This window comes from Staurois parvus, unplaced genomic scaffold, assembly GCF_062004578.1.
Source record: "Staurois parvus isolate SC_StPar_1 unplaced genomic scaffold, SC_StPar_1.0 ptg000449l, whole genome shotgun sequence".
NCBI classification, from domain to species: Eukaryota; Metazoa; Chordata; class Amphibia; order Anura; family Ranidae; genus Staurois; species Staurois parvus.
Genome location: NW_028318245.1, coordinates 2,693,913 through 2,712,411, shown reverse-complemented (window position 1 = coordinate 2,712,411; position 18,499 = coordinate 2,693,913). Strand labels below are relative to the sequence as shown.

Below are 18,499 nucleotides of genomic sequence, written 5' to 3'. Positions count from 1 at the left end.
CTTTGGTTTATAGACAGGATACATCCTAAATATAGAAACATTTATCCAACTGTCCATCCACAACCTCTGGTTTATAGACTGGATATGCCCTAAATATAGAACCATTTATCCAACTGTCCATCCAGAGTCTCTCTTTATAGACTGGATTCATCATTAATATGGAACCATTTATCCATCTTTTACTTCAGAGCCTCTGGTTTATAGACTGGATATGTCCTAAATATAGAACCATTTATCCAACTGTCCATCCAGAGCCTCTGGTTTATAGACCTGATACATCCTAAATATAGAACCATTTATCCATCTTTTACTCCAGAGCCTCTGGTTTATAGACCTGATACATCCTAAATATAGAACCATTTATCCAACTGTCCATCTAGAGCCTCTGGTTTATAGATCGGATACTTCCTAAATATAGAACCTTTTATTCAACCGTCCATCCAGAGCTTCTGGTTTATAGACCGGATACATCCTAAATATAGAACCATTTATCCATCCGTCCATCCAGAGCCTCTGGTTTATAGACCGGATACATCCTAAGTATAGAACCATATATCCAACTGTCCATCCAGAGCCTGTGGTTTATAGACCGGATACGTCCTAAATATAGAACCATTTATCCAACTGTCCATCCAGAGTCTCTGGTTTATAGACCGGATACATCCTAAATATAGAGCCACTTATCCAACCGTCCATCCAGAGCCTCTGGTTTATAGACCGGATACATCCTAAATATAGAGCCATTGATCCAGATCCTGTTATCTTATAAAAATCACATAGTCTGGAACCTATGGACATGACCAAAGACTGGTCTTCTTTGTCATCTCTTCTTTCCTTTTACAAATCCGTTCTATCATATTTGGGGTTTAGGTTGAAGAACTGAGAGATATCAAAGTTGAGGTTAAAGTGGAAGAAGGGTGTGAATGGGTTTTTTTTACCATGGAGAGGATCCTGTGATCATCCACCACTGTTGTCTTCCATGGACATCCATGCCTTTTTATGTTGCTGAGCTCACCAGTGCTTTCTTCTTTCCTCAGAATGGACCAAACTGTTGATTTGGCTGCTCCTAATGTTGCTGTGATCTCTCTGATGGATTTGTTTTTGAATCCTTTCAATGGCCTGTTTCACTTGCATGGACAGCTCCTTTGAACTCATGATGTAGGTTCACAGCAATATATTACAAATGCAAATGCCGCACTTAGAATCATCTCCAGACCTTTTACCTGCTTAATTTATGAAGAAAGAATGAAGGAGTAGCCCACACCTGGCCATGAAACAGCTTTTGATTCAATTGTCCAATTACAATACTAAATATAGAGCCACTTATCCAACTGTCCATCCAGAGCCTCTGGTTTATAGACCGGATACATCCTAAATATAGAACCATTTATCCAACCGTCCATCCAGAGCCTCTGGTTTATAGACCGGATACATCCTAAATATAGAACCATTTATCCAACTGTCCATCCAGAGCCTCTGGTTTATATATCGGATACGTCCTAAATATAGAGCCATTCATCCAACCATCCATCCAGAGCCTCTGGTTTATAGACCGGACACGTCCTAAATACAGAACCATTTATCCAACTATCCATCCAAACCCTATTGTTTATAGACCGGATGCACCCTAATTATAGAGCCATTTATCCAACCGTCCATCCAGAGTCTCTGGTTTACAGACCGGATACATCCTAAATATAGAACCATTTATCCAACCGTCCATCCGGAGCCTCTGGTTTATAGACCGATCCTAAATATAGAAACATTTATGAAACCGTCTATCCAGAGCCTCTGGTTTATAGACCGGTAACATCCTAAATATAGAGCCACTTATCCAACCGTCCATCCAGAGCCTCTGGTTTATAGACCGGATACATCCTAAATATAGAGCCATTGATCCAGAACCTGTTATCTTATAATAATCACATAGTCTGGAACCTATGGACATGACCAAAGACTGGTCTTCTTTGTCATCTCTTCTTTCCTTTTACAAATCCGTTCTATCATATTTGGGGTTTAGAGTGAAGAACTGAGAGATATCAAAGTTGAGGTTAAAGTGGAAGAATGGTGTGAATGGGTTTTTCTTTACCATGGAGAGGATCCTGTAATCATCCACCACTGTTGTCTTCCATGGACGTCTATGCCTTTTTATGTTGCTGAGCTCACCAGTGCTTTCTTCTTTCCTCAGAATGGACCAAACTGTTGATTTGGCCGCTCCTAATGTCACTGCGATCTCTCTGATGGATTTGTTTCATTTCTGAATCCTTTCAATGGCCTGTTTCGCTTGCATGGACAGCTCCTTTGAACTCATGATGTAGGTTCACAGCAATAGATTAAAATGCAAATACCACACTTAGAATCATCTCCAGACCTATTACCTGCTTAATTGATGAAGAAAGAACGAAGGAGTAGCCCACACCTGGCCATGAAACAGCTTTTGATTCAATTGTCCAATTACTTTTGGCCCCTTGAAAAAGGGGGATGTCTACTCTTAAGAGCTGTAATTCCTAAACCCTTCCTCCAATTTGGATGTACATACCCTCAAATTAAACCTGAGAGTGATCACTTTCAGTCCATATCCATTATAGAACTAGAGCTTGAATATGTTTTGGTCAATACCTGAAAAACTAAAATTGTGCCTGTGTCCAAATATATATGGACCTAACTGTATATATTGAGCAGAACACGGAGGCAGGAAGAGCCTGATTGTACTGACACAGGAAGTCATCCCAAAAATGGGGAGGAAGTGCTGTCAGGCGCAAACAGGAAGTGAGGTCACTTAGGAACAGGAAGTGATGTAGAGGGTCTAAAAAGGAAGTTCCGGGTGAGTTGGGAGGAAGCAAAGAGGAGACATTGGTGGAAGTGGCAGCACAGGCGGTAATAAGATATTATTTCATATTTACACCCAGTACCCCCCGTCATGTCAGTCCTCTTCCTCCATAGTCATGTCTGTCCCCTTCCTCCATCATCGCTCTTAATAAAACACAGACCTGACCAGAGAGGTGAGGAGGATTCTGGGAGGTCACATGATAACTGTGTTGCTCTTTCAATGCAGAGTTTTCCTCTGGTAAAGTCTGCTTAACCTTCACAGTGCCTTCACCTCACTTCCTGAAACCCAAGAGAAACATTGGCAAGAAGATCCTAGAAGTCACCCAGAAGATCATTGATCTGCTGACAGGAGAGGTGAGCGGTGCCGGGAATTCTGGGATATTCTCCAGTAACAGACAAGGGATGTGTCTGGATGGTGACTGTATCATTGTGTGTGTCAGGTTCCTATAAGGTGTCAGGGTGTCACTGTCTATTTCTCCATGGAGGAGTGGGAGTATTTAGGACACAAGGATCTCTACAAGGACGTCATGATGGACAATCAGCCGCCCCTCACATCACCGGGTAAGAGGAGACTTTATTGTAAAGGAGAGAGCAGTACGGAGGATCGACCTAGATCCCCCATCATCTGATAAACACATAGAAACAATGGATTCAGTCAGTGTCTGTGTTTCCTACAGATGGATCCAGTCATGGGAACCCACCAGAGAGATATCCCCGTCCTCTGTATTCCCGGGATTCCACACAGGAAGATCACACCATCCCTCACCATCATCAGGTAGATGGATCCAGTCATGGGAACCCACCAGAGAGATATCCCCGTCCTCTGTATTCCCGGGATTCCACACAGGAAGATCACACCATCCCTCACCATCATCAGGTAGGTGGGACTGAGCAACTAGAACTGAAATACATTGTAGAATTCTACGCTTCTGAGATAATATTCTTCTTAGTTCTCTCTTGTTTCTTTTTACAAATCCATTTTATCATATTTGGGGTTTAGGGTGAAGAACTGAGAGACATAAAAGTTGAGGTTAAAGTGGAAGAAGAGGAGATGTTTGGGGATCAGCAGTCTATGGAGAAGGGTGGAACTCTGTATTCCACACAGGAAGATCATACCATCCCTCACGATGATCAGGTAGATGGAGCAATTAGAGCTCTACTGTGTGAGATGATATTTTTCTATGTAATCTCTTGCTCCTTTTTGTAAATGTATTTGATCATCTTTGGAGTTTAGGGTGAGAGATGTCCCAGTCCTCTGTATTCCTGGGATTCCATACAGGAGGATCACACCATCCCACACCAGGATCAAGTAGGTGGGACAGGTCATGTAGACCTAAATATATATTCTGAACCATGAGAGGACATTCATCTATGTAGTTTCTTGTTTTAATCCTTCTATATCTGATGTTTCTAGCTCCTCTGAGCACCCTTTATTTTTTACCCCACCCCTGTTCTTCCAGGGAAGGGAGTGAATACTGAATGATTCAGTTCTGTTCTTTGTGTCTGTAAGCCCACCCTGGGGGGTGGGTGTGACAGTGGGTCCCTGGCTTCCTTGGCACACAGGAAATGGGCAGTATACCTGATTTATCTCTGCTTCAGCTCAGTAATACCTGCCGGTCTTGTCCCTCCCCCAGCCTGTGACTGGACAGTAAAAAGGGGAAGTGGGATACTGATGAAGTCATCTCTATCTGCCCTCTCCTGCTATCAGCATCTCCCTTAGAAGTTGCCCATCCCCCAGCCTGTGACTGGACAATGAAAGGAGAAGCAACAGACTGATGAGCTTATCTCTCTGTCACTGCTCTCCCCTCCTATCAGTATGTTCCTTTTTAGAAGTTCATAAGAGCTGATTGGCTCACTGTTCTGCTTCTCTCTCTCCCAGTCTGAGCTCTTACGTACAGGTACTGCAAGAGCCTGATACCGGGTCACAATCAGGTACTCGCACTACTTACATTTATCAAAAAAAAACCCACATATTATGATGTAGTAGGTAACGGAAAGCTGCTGTCATTTGTATCTTTTATATCTGCTAAGAGTTGACTTCAACCACTTCCCGTCCGTTTGCTGTTTATAAACGGCACCCGCATTTTCAAGCTGTGTATGCTCCCTGGGAGCATGCAGCACTGCGATCCGGTGCCCGCTGTGTCCTCTGGACACAGTGGAACACCGTTTGTCGTACGGGACTTCTGTGCGAGGTCCCAATCATGTGATCACTGATTGGCAAATCAGTGTCCACATGCAGAGTACTAAGCATGTCAATTCTGACATCATTGCTTACTACGTGGAAAATCTGTGAATGATCACATGGTACAGGGCTATTCACAACAGCCCTGTAGCATGTGACAAGCTGTGACCAATCACAGCTCACACAGCATTTCTCAATGGCTGCAGGAATGCAGCCAGAGAGGAGACATTATTTCTTTTACATCCTATATGGGTGTAAAAGCAATCAGTGTAAAAGAAAAAAAATCTTCATCACCCCCCACAAGTAGTACAGTGTCACCATGGTGACTCTGTACTGCTAGGGTGACAGTATGTAAAAAAAAAAAAACCATAATATAAAAAAATTAAAAATGTAAAACAATTTTAAAAAAATTATAAATGATAAATTTATGGGTATAAACTAATTTGGGTTATTTTTTTTTACTAAAAAGAAAACTGAATAAATTTTGGGCAAGATTTGATGAAATATTATTTGCAAAATTTTATAAGAAAAAAACTTTTTTTCAAAATTTTTGGACTTTTTCATTTATATAGCAAAAAAATAAAAATCCCAATGGTGAATAAATACCACCAAAATAAAGCTTTATCTGTCTAAAATAAAATGCTAAAACATGTCACATGGGTACAGTGTTGCATGACCGTGGAATTGTAATTCAAAGTGTGATAGCGCTGAAAGCTGAAAATTGGCCCGGACAGGAAGGGGGTGAAAGTGGCCAGACTGGAAGTGGTTAATAGATGTTTTCTATTATTTTGGGGTTTAGGGTGAAGAACGGATGAATATAAAATCTGAGGTTAAAGAGGAAGAAGTGGAGACGTCTGTGGGGGGGGATCAGCCGTCCATGGAGGAGGTCCGGATGATTTTGAAAAGTGAACAGGAAGAAATGTCTCCACCTATTGACACAAGTAAGTACATGCACTATGGAAGAAATAGGTCACAGTTTCAGTTTGAGGAAAAATGTTAGAAAATTATCAGATCTTCATATCATCCTCTAGGCAGGTCGAATATGTATTCGCCTAAAAAAAAGGGTTGCTGCGAGGGTTAACATTTCCACCCCCCACCCCATGCTTCCTACAATCCGATTTCTCATACTCATGGTATGCCATGGCCCGGGTCTGGACAGACCACGAGGGACAGAACAATTTTTACTCCCCTCTATTCTCCTATGGCAGGGGTAGGCAACCTGTGGTTCTATAGCTGTTGTGGAACTACATTTCCCATGAGGCATTGCAAAGATTACAAAACTGACAGTTACAGCTATGACTTGCAGAGGCATGATGGAACTTGTAGTCCTGCGGCTCTCAGGTTGCCTACCCCAGCCCTATGGAGATTCCTACCCCGAGGCAACAATTCATCTAGTGTTCATCCATACAATAAAGATTTGATATTTTTGTATAAAGACCAACATATACATTTTAAAACCACTTACAGTTCGTATGTATCCAGCACAGTGGATATTATTTGTTTCCAATATTGTCCTCCAAGACCGCATACGAGAGGGATAGGCCTTTCCAAGCAGGCACAGGGAATGCATCCCCAAAAACATCACTTTAAAAGGAAGTCCTCCTGCTAAGCACATCGTATATGGAGTTTCCCTCATTGCCCTTCAGGTCTGGGATAGATTTTAAGGAGAACCCCATGCCAAAAGTAAAAAAAATGGCGTGGGGTCCCCCCCAAAATCCATACCAGACCCTTATGCAGCCCCGGAAGGTCAGAAAATGGCATGGTTGAGGAGGGGGGAGTGCTCACTCATTTCCCATCCCCCCCTTCCTGAACCATGCCAGGCCACATGCCCTCAACATGGGGGGGTACTTTTGTGGCAGGTGGGGCTCCCCCCATATCGATGGGGACATAGGTCACTTCCTTACAACACTGCATGGTGGTTGTGGGAGTCTGCAGGCTTATTGGCATCTGGAAGCTCCTTTTATCAAGGAGGCCCCCCCGATCCTCATGTGAATGAATAATGGGGTATGCTTTACCCCTAATCATTCACCCAAAAAGTGTTAAAAACAAGTCCTTTTATTTAAAAATAAATAAAGTAGATCCAACATCGCGGTGAATGCCAGCCTCCAACCAAAACAAACAAAAAAAAGAAGAGGTCAATACCCAACGTTGGCTCCCGCCAACTGATAGCTCCCTCCACCTCCCGCCGCTAAATAAACTAATGGGCGGGGCCACCAACTGACATCATTGGCTGACCCTGCCCCCCTTTTTACATTATGACCAAGGGGCATGCCGAGCTGATGACATCATAAGGGGTGGAGTCACCCAGGTTTTTTGTTTTTACTCATTTTTAATAATATTTTGGTGAATGAGTAGAGGTAGAGTGTACCCCATATTTATTCACATGGGAGGGCGGGATCTGCGGCTTCCAGATTCTAATAAGACCCCCTTCCCAAAGACCCCCACAACCACCACCCAGGGTTGTAGGGAAGAGACCCTTGTCCCCATCAACATAGGGACAAGGTGCTTTGGGGGGGTTACGGTGTCCCTGATAACCGCCACACCAGTGCAGTGTTTCCTCAGCCTGCTGCCTGTACTAACCTTGGCCTGTTTATTGACCACATTTCTGCCTGCTGCCTGGACCGATCCTTTGCCTGTTTGCTGTCTATGCCTCTGCCTGCCTCCTGGATCGATCCTATGCCTGTTTGCTGACTATGCCTCTGCCTGCCGCCTGGACCGATCCTTTGCCTGTTGTTATTATTTTTACACAGGATTTATATAGCACCAACAGTTTACTCAGCGCTTTACAATATAACGGGAGACAATACAGCAACAATACAGTTCAATACAAGAGGGATATGAGGCCCTGCTCCTTGGAGCTTACAATCTAGGAGGGAGGGGCTAGTGGTACAAAAGGTAGTAACTGTGGGGGATGGAGTGGTTGGAAAAGTATAAGATTCCAGTATTAGCTGAGGCCAGGATAGGCTTCCCTGAAGAGAGAGGTTTTCAGAGATTGCCTAAAAGTGAGCAGAGTAGGCGATAGTCTGATAAATTGGGGTAGAGCGTTCCAGAGGATGGGGGAAGCTCTGGAGAAGTCCTGGAGACTAGCATGGGAGGAGGAGACAAGGAAGCTAGAAAGTAGGAGGTCTTGCGAGTAGCGGAGAGTACGGTTTGGGTGATATTTAGAGACAAGATCGTTGATGTAATTTGGGTCAGAGTGTTATGATCCGCCAGGTGGTGCCTCAGGCTGCCAACTGACAGACCTACTCAGAGCGTGGGGTCTAAGCCCGGGCTGTGCTTTCACCAGAGCCCCTGATGGTGGGGATGGACTTGAAACAGTCCCGGGCCAGGTCACGACCTCCGAGCAGGCCCACCAGTGGCCGAGGAGACCTTTGGGGACAGGTACCGGGAGAGCCAGATATGAAGAGGATGGCGGCCCCAGCAGGGTAGTAACGGATCGTGGGCCCGTGAGGGTAAGCGGGGTACAGAATCGGTAGGAGAAGAGTAGTCGGGTCACACGCAGGGTCAGCAGGGAAGTCAATCCGTAGAATGGTCAGGGCAATCCGGGTCAAACGCAGGAGCAGGCAGAGTAGTCAGGACAATCCGGGTCAATCACAGGAGCAGGCAGAATAGTCAGGACAATCCGGGTCAATCACAGAAGCAGGCAGCGTAGTCAGGGTCAATCAGGGTCACTAGACGGGTACAGGAACTCGGGATCACAGGAAGACCTTGCGGCAATCTGTGACAGTGCAGGGCATCTTTAAATAGTGCGCCCTGCACTGTCATTGGCCGGCTAGAACGCGCCCCCGGCTGTCATTGGGCGCCTGAGGCGCGCCCCCGGCACCTACTGCGCATGCGCGGCGTCCTGTCAGCCGCGGCTCGCCGGGACCTAGTGCCTGTGTCCCGGCGCGATCTGCCGCCAATGCGCATGCGCGGGGGACAGAGCCGCGATCGCGGAGCACGGAGCCGCGATCCCTGACACAGAGTTATAAATGGCTTTATACGTTATTGTTAATGTTTTGAATTTTATCCGTTGGGCAACGGGAAGCCAGTGGAGGGATTGGCAGAGAGGGGTGGAGGACACTGAGTGGAGGCCAGTGGAGGGATTGGCAGAGAGGGGTGGAGGATACTGAGTGGAGACCAGTGGAGGGATTGGCAGAGAGGGGTGGAGGACACTGAGTGGAGGTCAGTGGACAGATTGGGAGAGAGGGATGGCAGATACAGAACGATTAGTAAGGTGGATGAGCCTGGCAGCAGCATTCATGATAGACTGAAGAGGGGATAGCCTGCGATGAGGTCGGCTAATGAGGAGGGAGTTGCAATAGTCAAGGCGAGATATAACAAGGGAGTGAATAAGTTGCTTAGTGGTTTCCGAGGTTAAGAACGGCCGTATCTTGGAGATGTTGCCGTGGTGAAGTCTTCAAGATTTGGACAGTGATTGGATTTGGGCTGAAAGGACAGATGGGAGTCTAGGATTACACCTAGTACCCTGGCATGAAGGGAGGAACTGATGATTGTGTTATTGATCTTGATGGAGAAGTCAGGGGAGGGGGCACGGGCTGGAGGGAATACTAAGAGCTCGGTTTTGGAAAGATTGAGTTTGAGGAAGTGGAGTGACATCCATGCCGATATGTCACTTAGTAGGTTAGTAATGTGAGAGGAGACTGAAGGGGTGAGGTGAGGGGTAGAAAGATAGATTTGTATGTCAGCAGCATAGAGATGGTACTTAAAGCCATGGGAGTTTATCAAGTGACCAAGGGAGGAGGTGTAGATGGAGAAGAGAAAGGGCTCAAGGACAGAACCTTGAGGGACCCCTACAGAAAGGAGTGAAGAGGAGGAGGAAGCGTTATAGGGAACACTGAAGGAGCGCTGCGATAGGTAGGAGGAGAACCAGGAGAGAGCAGAGTCTCTGAGGCCAAGAGAGTGGTGTTTTTTGAGGAGGAAGGGATGGTCAACCGTATCAAAAGCCGCAGAGAGGTCAAGTAGTAAGAGTACGGAGTAGTGACCATTGGTTGGGATGAGTATGGTGTAGTGGCCATTGGTTGGGATGAGTACGGAGTGTCGCAAACGCGCGCATCAGAGAAGGACGCGGTTCAACCATTTTGGCTTCAACCTCCATCTTGGCAAAGAGATTAACCGTCCTAAAATATCTTTTTCCTTCATCCTCACCCTTCCTTTCTGTTCAACCACCATGACACCTGGTTGTGGGTCACTGGCAGGCTAGAGCAGCAGGGAGCCCAGAGCTAGAAAGCCCCCCTCAGGAGAGCTGGAGTCCCACTGTCCTGAGAACCTGTGTAATTTCACACCTCGTAAAAAGATAACTGAGCCTTCCCCAGAGTTCAAGGCATTCCCAAGAAGCCCACACCAGATAACATTTTTAAAAGATCAATTTTTCCTGTTTCATATCTTGGAATATGAGAGACTTACATAAAAACCAGATATCTCGTCAGATTGGCTAGGAGCAGGCGAACAGTTTGATGGGTCATTCGAATTATCTCGGACCATCAGGGGAGCCGAAACATAAAACTTGTGAACCGTGCAACATATAATTTCATAATTCATATCTAATCCTCAGACTTGTCTGCATAATGATATACCCGCGGGTGGAATGTCACTTGTGCAGCTGGAAAGTTATGGACCAGAATATGAATTATGAAAGATGTTGGCTCCAGTTTAGGGTTCCGCCTGACGATCCCTCCCTCAACAGGGGATTGTTTTTTTTACTTCAGAACCACCCCCTGCTGGGAAACTTTAAAGCACGCTGTCAAGCCTAAGGGGGTTGAGTTGAGGAATTCTCCCATTTTTCCATCGTAACATAGGGAGATCAAAGCACCCTCCTGCTTTGACTTGGATCTGCTAAACCCAGGACTTTGGCAAGTACTTCAACCCTTTCACCTCTCTCTGATATCTCTTTACTGTGCTATGGTTCTCTGTATATTTATATATATATATATATATATATATATATATCTTAGTTACATCTTCTCTGTAAATATTTTATTGCACCTGTTTGAACCTTTTAGTAATGAATCTCTCTTTCTGAAAGTGTTGAACTGTTTCTATAGTTCTTCATTGCAATTTACGAATCCCTGCCTTGGAAGAGAAGCTACTGTTTGTTTAAACCTCTGTATAACCGGTCTGCGGACCGTTTTATACAGACGATTATTTCAATCATTATAGTGTTATAACTGATAACGCGAGTTTTCTCTTTCTCTGTACAAAAAGGAGGTGGTGGCAGTATGGAGGGTTAGTTGCGTAATTAACCCGACCCAGTAACAATCGCTCAGGTTGCAGGTACATAGAATGTAGTCCATTAGCTGGAAAATCTTTGTGCAGGGTGCAGCTGGGCGTGGTATTGTTACGCACATCACATCGCAGTTTGGATTGGCCAGTCCTTCGGTCACGAGTTCGGTGAGAAGGTCTGGGGTCTGACGCCGCGATCGTGACATATTGGTGGCAGCGATTGTGAGATTGTCGCACGTTGGTGGCGGCGATCTTGCGATTGTGACACGGAGTAGTGGCCATTGGTTGGGATGAGCACCGAGTAGTCTCCATTGGTTGGGATGAGTACGGAGTAGTGGCCATTGGTTGGGATGAGTACGGAGTAGTGGCCATTGGTTTTAGCTGTTAGTAGATCATTAGTGAGTTTTAGTAGGGCAGTTTTCAGTGGAGTGTAGTGAATGAAAGCCAGACTGTAAAGGGTGGAGAAGGTTGTTGTCGGTGAGGTGGGAGCTCAGGCAATTGTAGACTAAGCGTTCTAGGAGTTTAGAGGTAAATGGCAGCAGGGAGATGGGTCTTAAGTTGTTCAGGTTGGTGGGGTCCAGGGAGGGCTTTTTAAGTATGGGAGTGATGTGTGCATGCTTTAGAGGGGAGGGGAAGGCACCTGTAGAGAGGGAGAGATTGAAGATGTGAGTGAGGGAGCATAGGATGGAAGAAGAGGGTGACCGTAGTAGTTGTGAGGGGACAGGATCCAGGGGGCAGGTAGTGAGACGGGCTTCTGAGAAAACCTTAGTGACCTCTTCAGTAGTAGCAAGGTCAAAAGAGGAAAGTGTTGAGTATAAGAAATGCTAAGTGGGATGGATGTCTGTGCAGTGGCGATGCCCCTATGAATTGCGTCTATCTTGTATTTGAAATGATCTGCAATCTCGTGAGCAGTGAGTGAGGTACTGGGTGGAGGTGGATAAAGTAGAGAGTTAAAAGTAGAGAAGAGACGACGAGGACTGGATGACAAGGTATTAAGAAGAGTGACAAAGTAGACTTGTTTGGCACCATGAAGGGAGGACTTGTATCTTAAGAAAGCAGATTTATATCGGGTGAATGCTTAGTGGGATTTGGTTTTACAACACAATCGCTCCAGCGCACGACTATGTCGTTTAAGATTTCTGGTGTGGTCAGTCTGCCAGGGTTGTAATGGTCGGGGCCTGATGCTTCATGTTGTTAGAGGAGCAAGTGAGTCTAATGCGGATGAAAGCGAACTGTTGTAGACAGCAGTGGCCAGGTCAGGGCAGGACAGGGGAGAGATTCTGCCATAGAGTTGGTCAGTTGCAGAGTGGAAAGGAGCAGGGTTCAAGTTGTGAAGGTTTCTGCGGTTAATTGTTTGCCGCTTGGAGAGATAGGTGTTTGAAGACAAGGAGACTGAAGGTGATGAGATTGTGATCAGAGAGAGGAAAGGGGGTGTTTGTGAGGTTGTAGGGAGTGCAAAGATTGGAGAAAACAAGGTCTAATGTATTCCCATCAGAGTGAGTGGAGGACTGTATACATTGTGCTAATGCAAAAGATGAGGTTAGGTTGAAGAGTTGGGAAGTAGCCGGGTTGTTGACATTAATGGGGATATTAAAATCTCTGAGAATGATAGCAGGGAGTTCAGAGAAGAGAAAGTAGGGTAGCCAGGCAGAGAAATTATCAAGAAAGTTTTGCTGACTATGCCTCTGCCTGCCGCCTGGACCTATCCTTTGTTTGCTATGCCTCTGCCTGCTGCCTGGATCGATGGTCAGGAAGGGGTGATGGTGCCCGGTGGGCAGGAAGAGAGTGTGTGGAGGCGGCTTATGTCATTGGTAGAAAGGTGCTGACGTTGGAGTCCATATATATTAAAGACTCCGGCATAGTTATCCATTAGAATCGGCAGATCATAGATGGATTCGGCGGGAACATTTTTTTCGGAGGAGCCAAGCTGTGAGATCGCCATTTCTATTTATTCCACTGATTGGGGGAGAAGCTAAAACTTTACTGGTTTTTGAACAACTGACATTTTACTTTTTTTTCCCCATTTCTCTCTATCAGATGGCGCTGATGTCAGGAATTCCTCGGAGAGACGTCTTCTATTACCTGCTGATTGGAAGTCAGAAGATAATGCCATCACACAGGATTCTCCAGGAGTGAATCCAAATACACCCAATATCCATCACAGACCTTCCTGTCCGGAGACATCAATGCATCCCTCTGATCAGGGGGAATCTTCTGACCAATCACATACTAGGAGTGCAAATGTCCATTTAGGATCTCACATTGCAGAGAGATCAACAGATCCATCTAATCCCGAGACAGCTTCCGCACCCCATGAAGGAGCTCACCGAGGGGACAATCTATTCTCATGTTCAGAGTGCGGGAAATGTTTCAATAAGAAAGGAAATTTAATTCAGCACCAGAGAGTTCACACGGGTGAGCGCCCCTATTCTTGTTCAGAGTGCGGGAAATCTTTCACCCAGAAAGGAAACCTGGTGCATCACAAGAAATTTCACACGGGGGAGCGCCCCTATTCATGTTCAGAGTGCGGGAAATCTTTCCATAAGAAAGATAATTTTCTTAGGCATCAGAGAATTCACACGGGTGAGCGTCCTTATTCATGTTCACAGTGCAGGAAAACTTTCACTCATAAAGAGGAACTTATGCAACATCATAAAATTCACAAGGGTGAGCGTCCCTATTCATGTTCAGTGTGCGGATATTCTTTTCTTAGGAAAAATCGTCTTGTTAGACATCAAAGAATACACACAGGTGAGCGTCCTTATTCATGTTCAGAGTGCGGGAAATCCTTCACTCAAAAAGGAGAACTTCTTAAGCATCAGAGAGTACACACAGGAGAGCGTCCTTATTCATGTTCAGAGTGCAGGAAATCTTTTCTTCGGAAAGGAGGCCTTGTTAGACATCAGCGAGTTCACACAGGGGAGCGTCCTTATTCATGTTCAGAGTGCGAAAAATCTTTCACTCAAAAAGCAGGCCTTCTTAAACATCAGAGGGTTCACACGGGTGAGCATCCTTATTTGTGTTCAGAGTGCGGGAAATCTTTCAGTCATAAAGAAAACCTGGTTAAACATCTGAGAATTCACATTGGCGAGCATCCTTTTTCATGTTTGCAGTGCGGGAAAGTTTTCACTCAGAAAGGGAACCTTGTACAGCATCAAAGATTTCACACAGGTGAGCATCCTTATTCATGCTCAGAGTGCGGGAAATCTTTCACTCAGAAAGGAGACCTTGTTAAACATCAGAGAATTCACACAGGTGAGCGTCCTTATTTATGTTCAGAGTGCGGGAAATCTTTCTCTTATAAAGGAGACCTTGTCCTGCATCAGAGAATCCACACTGGTAAACGACCTTATAGTTGTTCAGAGTGCGGGAAATCTTTCACCTGTAAAGGTGGCCTTGTTAAACACCAGAGAATTCATATGGGTGAACGTCCTTATTCATGCTCAGAGTGTGGGAAATGTTTCATTCATAAAGGAGACCTTGTTAAACATCAAAAAATTCACACGGGTGAGCATCCATATTCATGTTCAGAGTGCGGGAAATCTTTCTCTTATAAAGGAGACCTTGTCCTGCATCAGAGAATCCACACTGGTAAACGACCTTATAGTTGTTCAGAGTGCGGGAAATCTTTCACCTATAAAGGTGGCCTTGTTAAACACCAGAGAATTCACACAGGTGAACGTCCTTATTCATGTTCAGAGTGCAGGAAATCTTTTATTTGTAAAGGAGAGCTTGTTAAACATCAGAGAATTCACACGGGTGAGCGTCCTTATTCATGTTCAGAGTGCGGGAAATCTTTCACTCATAAAAGAGTCCTTGTTCAGCATCAAAGAATTCACACCGGTGAGCATCCTTACTCATGTTCAGAGTGTGGGAAATCTTTCACTCATAAAGGAGGCCTTGTTTTTCATCAGAGAATTCATACGGGTGAGCGTCCTTATTCATGTTCAGAGTGCGGGAAATCCTTCACTCATAAAGGAGACCTTATTAAACATCAGAGAATTCACACGGGTGAGCGTCCTTATTCATGTTCAGAGTGCGGGAAATCCTTCACTCATAAAAGAGGACTTGTTAAACATCAGAGAATTCACACAGGTGAACGTCCTTATTCATGTTCAGAGTGCGGGAAATCTTTCATTCAGAAAGGAGTCCTTGTTAAACATCAGAGAATTCACATGGGTGAACGTCCTTATTCATGTTCAGAGTGCGGGAAATCCTTCCTTAGGAAAGATAGTCTTATTGAACATCAGAGAATTCACACGGGTGAATATCCTTATTCATGTTTCAAGTGTGGGAAATCTTTCACTAGAAAAGGAAATCTTGTACAACACCAGAGAATTCACATGAGTGAGTGTCCATATTTATGTTCTTAGTGTGGGAAATCTTTCTATATGAAAGGTAATCTTGGTAAACACCAGAAAATGCAGTGTAGTGTGGGTGGTGGGGGGAGGAGAGCTGTCGGAGAATGTAGTGTGGATGGTGGGGGGAGCAGAGCTGTCGGAGAATGTAGTGTGGATGGTGGGGGGAGGAGAGCTGTCGGAGAATGTAGTGTGGATGGTGGGTGGAGGAGAGCTGTCGGAGAATGTAGTGTGGATGGTGAGGGGAGGAGAGCTGTCGGAGAATGTAGTGTGGATGGTGGGTGGAGGAGAGCTATCAGAGAATGTAGTGTGTATGGTGGGGAGGAGAGCTGTCGGAGAATGTAGTGTGGATGGTGGGGGGAGGAGAGCTGTCAGAGAATGTAGTGTGGATGGTGGAGGAGAGCTGTCAGAGAATGTAGTGTGGATGTTGGGGGGAGGAGAGCTGTCAGAGAATGTAGTGTGGATGTTGGGGGGAGGAGAGCTGTCGGAGAATGTAGTGTGGATGGTGGGGGGAGGAGAGCTGTCGGAGAATGTAGTGTGGATGGTGGGGGGAGGAGAGCTGTCGGAGAATGTAGTGTGGATGGTGGGGGGAGGAGAGCTGTCGGAGAATGTAGTGTGGATGGTGGAGGAGAGCTGTCAGAGAATGTAGTGTGGATGGTGGGGGGAGGAGAGCTGTCGGAGAATGTAGTGTGGATGGTGGGTGGAGGAGAGCTATCAGAGAATGTAGTGTGGATGGTGGTGGAAGGAGAGCTGTCGGAGAATGTAGTGTGGATGGTGGGGGGAGGAGAGCTGTCGGAGAATGTAGTGTGGATGGTGGAGGAGAGCTGTCAGAGAATGTAGTGTGGATGGTGGGAGGAGGAGAGCTGTCGGAGAATGTAGTGTGGATGGTGGGGGGAGGAGAGCTGTCGGAGAATGTAGTGTGGATGGTGAGGGGAGGAGAGCTGTCGGAGAATGTAGTGTGGATGGTGGGTGGAGGAGAGCTATCAGAGAATGTAGTGTGTATGGTGGGGAGGAGAGCTGTCGGAGAATGTAGTGTGGATGGTGGAGGAGATCTGTCAGAGAATGTAGTGTGGATGGTGGGGGAGGATGTAGAAATTATCCTGCCTATGTAACGCCCCTTGTTACCAGAAAAGGACAATTGTAATAGTAATGTGATCCTTATGTATCCATGTATATAAAAAATTCAAATGCATTGAATAAATACCAGTGATTTGGAAAGATGCTGAGTGTATCTTTTTGTGTCTGTTCCCTACTGCAGTAGTTAATAATTTGGAACCCACTAATGAAAATGAGGATAGGAGTTACCTATCTACACGGCTCAACAAAATGAAAGGCAGACTTTGTAATCTGAGTCTGGCATCAAGCCAATGACACTCCTGGGATATGGATCTGGTCATGTAAGTCGCAGAGGGGGTTGTTCCTCAGTTTCAGCTGCTTTGGTGTTCATGAAATTAACAAGTGCAATAGATGGGCAGCAATGAGACGACCCCCAAAACAGGAATGGTTTTACAGGTGGAGGTCACTGACATTTTTTTCCCTACTTATCTTTTCTGATTATTTTTCCCTCGTTTTGCATTTGGCTGGGGTCAGTGTCACTGCTGGTAGCATGAGGCCATACCCGGACCCTACAGAGGTCGCACAGGCAGTCCAACTCCTCCAGGGTGGCACATCAATATGTCCCTTTGCCAGAAGGTTTGCTGTGTCACCCAGCAGAGTCTCAAGAGCATGGAGGAGATTCCAGGAGACAGGCAGTTACTCTAGGAGAGTTGGACAGGGCTGTAGAAGGTCCTTAACCCATCAGCAGGACCAATATCTGCTCCTTTGTGCAAGGAGGAACAGAATGAGCCCTGCCAGAGCCCTACAAAATGACCTCCAGCAGGTCACTGGTGTGAATGTCTCTGACCAATCAGAAACAGACTTCATGAAGGTGGCCTGAGGGTTTGACCTCCTCTAGTGAGCCCTCTGCTCACTGCCCGGCAACATAGAGCTGGATTGGCATTTGCCATTGAACACCAGAATTGGCAGGTCCACCACTGGCACCCTGTGCTTTTCACAGATGAGAGCAGGTTCACTCTGAGCACATGTGACAGAAGTGAAAGGGTCTGGAGAAGCCGTGGAGAATGTTCTACTGCCTGTAACATGGTTCAGCATGACCGTTTTGGTGGTGGGAGGCATATCCATGGAGGGATGCACAGACCTCTATAGGCTAGACAATGGCACCCTGCCTGCCATTAGGTATCGGGATGAAATCCTTGGACCCATTGTCAGACCCTTTGCTGGTGCGGTGGGTCCTAGGCTCCTCCTGGTGCAGTGGGTTCTAGGTTCCTCCTGGTGCGGTGAGTCCTGGGTTCCTCCTGGTGCAGTGGGTTCTAGGTTCCTCCTGGTGTGGTGAGTCCTGGGTTCCTCCTGGTACGGTGGGTCCCAGGTTCCTCCTGGTGCAGACAATGCCCAGCCTCATGTGGGGAGAGTATGCAGGCAGTTCCTGGAGGATAAGGAATTTATAACATTGAATGGCCCCCACGCTCGCCTGACCTAAATCCAATAGAACTCCTCTGGGATGTCATGTTTCAGTCCATCTGACGCTGCCAGGTTGCACCTCGACTGTCCAGGAGCTCAGTGATGCCCTGGTCCAGATCTGGGAGGAAATCCCCCAGGACACCATCCATGGTCTCATTAGGAGCCTCCCCCGACGTTGTCAGGCATGCATACAAGCACGTGGGGGCCATACAAACTACTGAGGACCATTCTGAATTACTGCAATGACATTTCAGCCAAATGGACTCGTCTTCTGCATCATTTCTTCACTTTGATTTTCGGGGTGTCTTTGAATTCAGTCCTCTGTAGGTCGATCATTTTCATTTCCATCAAAAGATGGGGCGCCCTTACATTCCTCACCCATCACCCCGTC

The 18,499-nt window shown here is 46.1% G+C and overlaps 1 protein-coding gene across 1 annotated transcript; it reads left to right on the top strand.

The window, feature by feature from the left end:
* The first annotated feature begins 2,884 nt into the window (after positions 1-2,884).
* LOC149453309 (uncharacterized) lies at positions 2,885-15,760 on the top strand. Its single transcript, XM_089688198.1, has 8 exons — positions 2,885-3,002; positions 3,092-3,183; positions 3,270-3,390; positions 3,507-3,706; positions 3,830-3,964; positions 4,064-4,138; positions 5,811-5,952; positions 13,271-15,760. Exons 1-8 carry the CDS (start codon positions 2,921-2,923, stop codon positions 15,604-15,606), a joined length of 3,183 nt encoding a protein of 1,060 aa, XP_089544324.1. The 5' UTR covers positions 2,885-2,920; the 3' UTR covers positions 15,607-15,760.
* Positions 15,761-18,499: the final 2,739 nt, after the last annotated feature.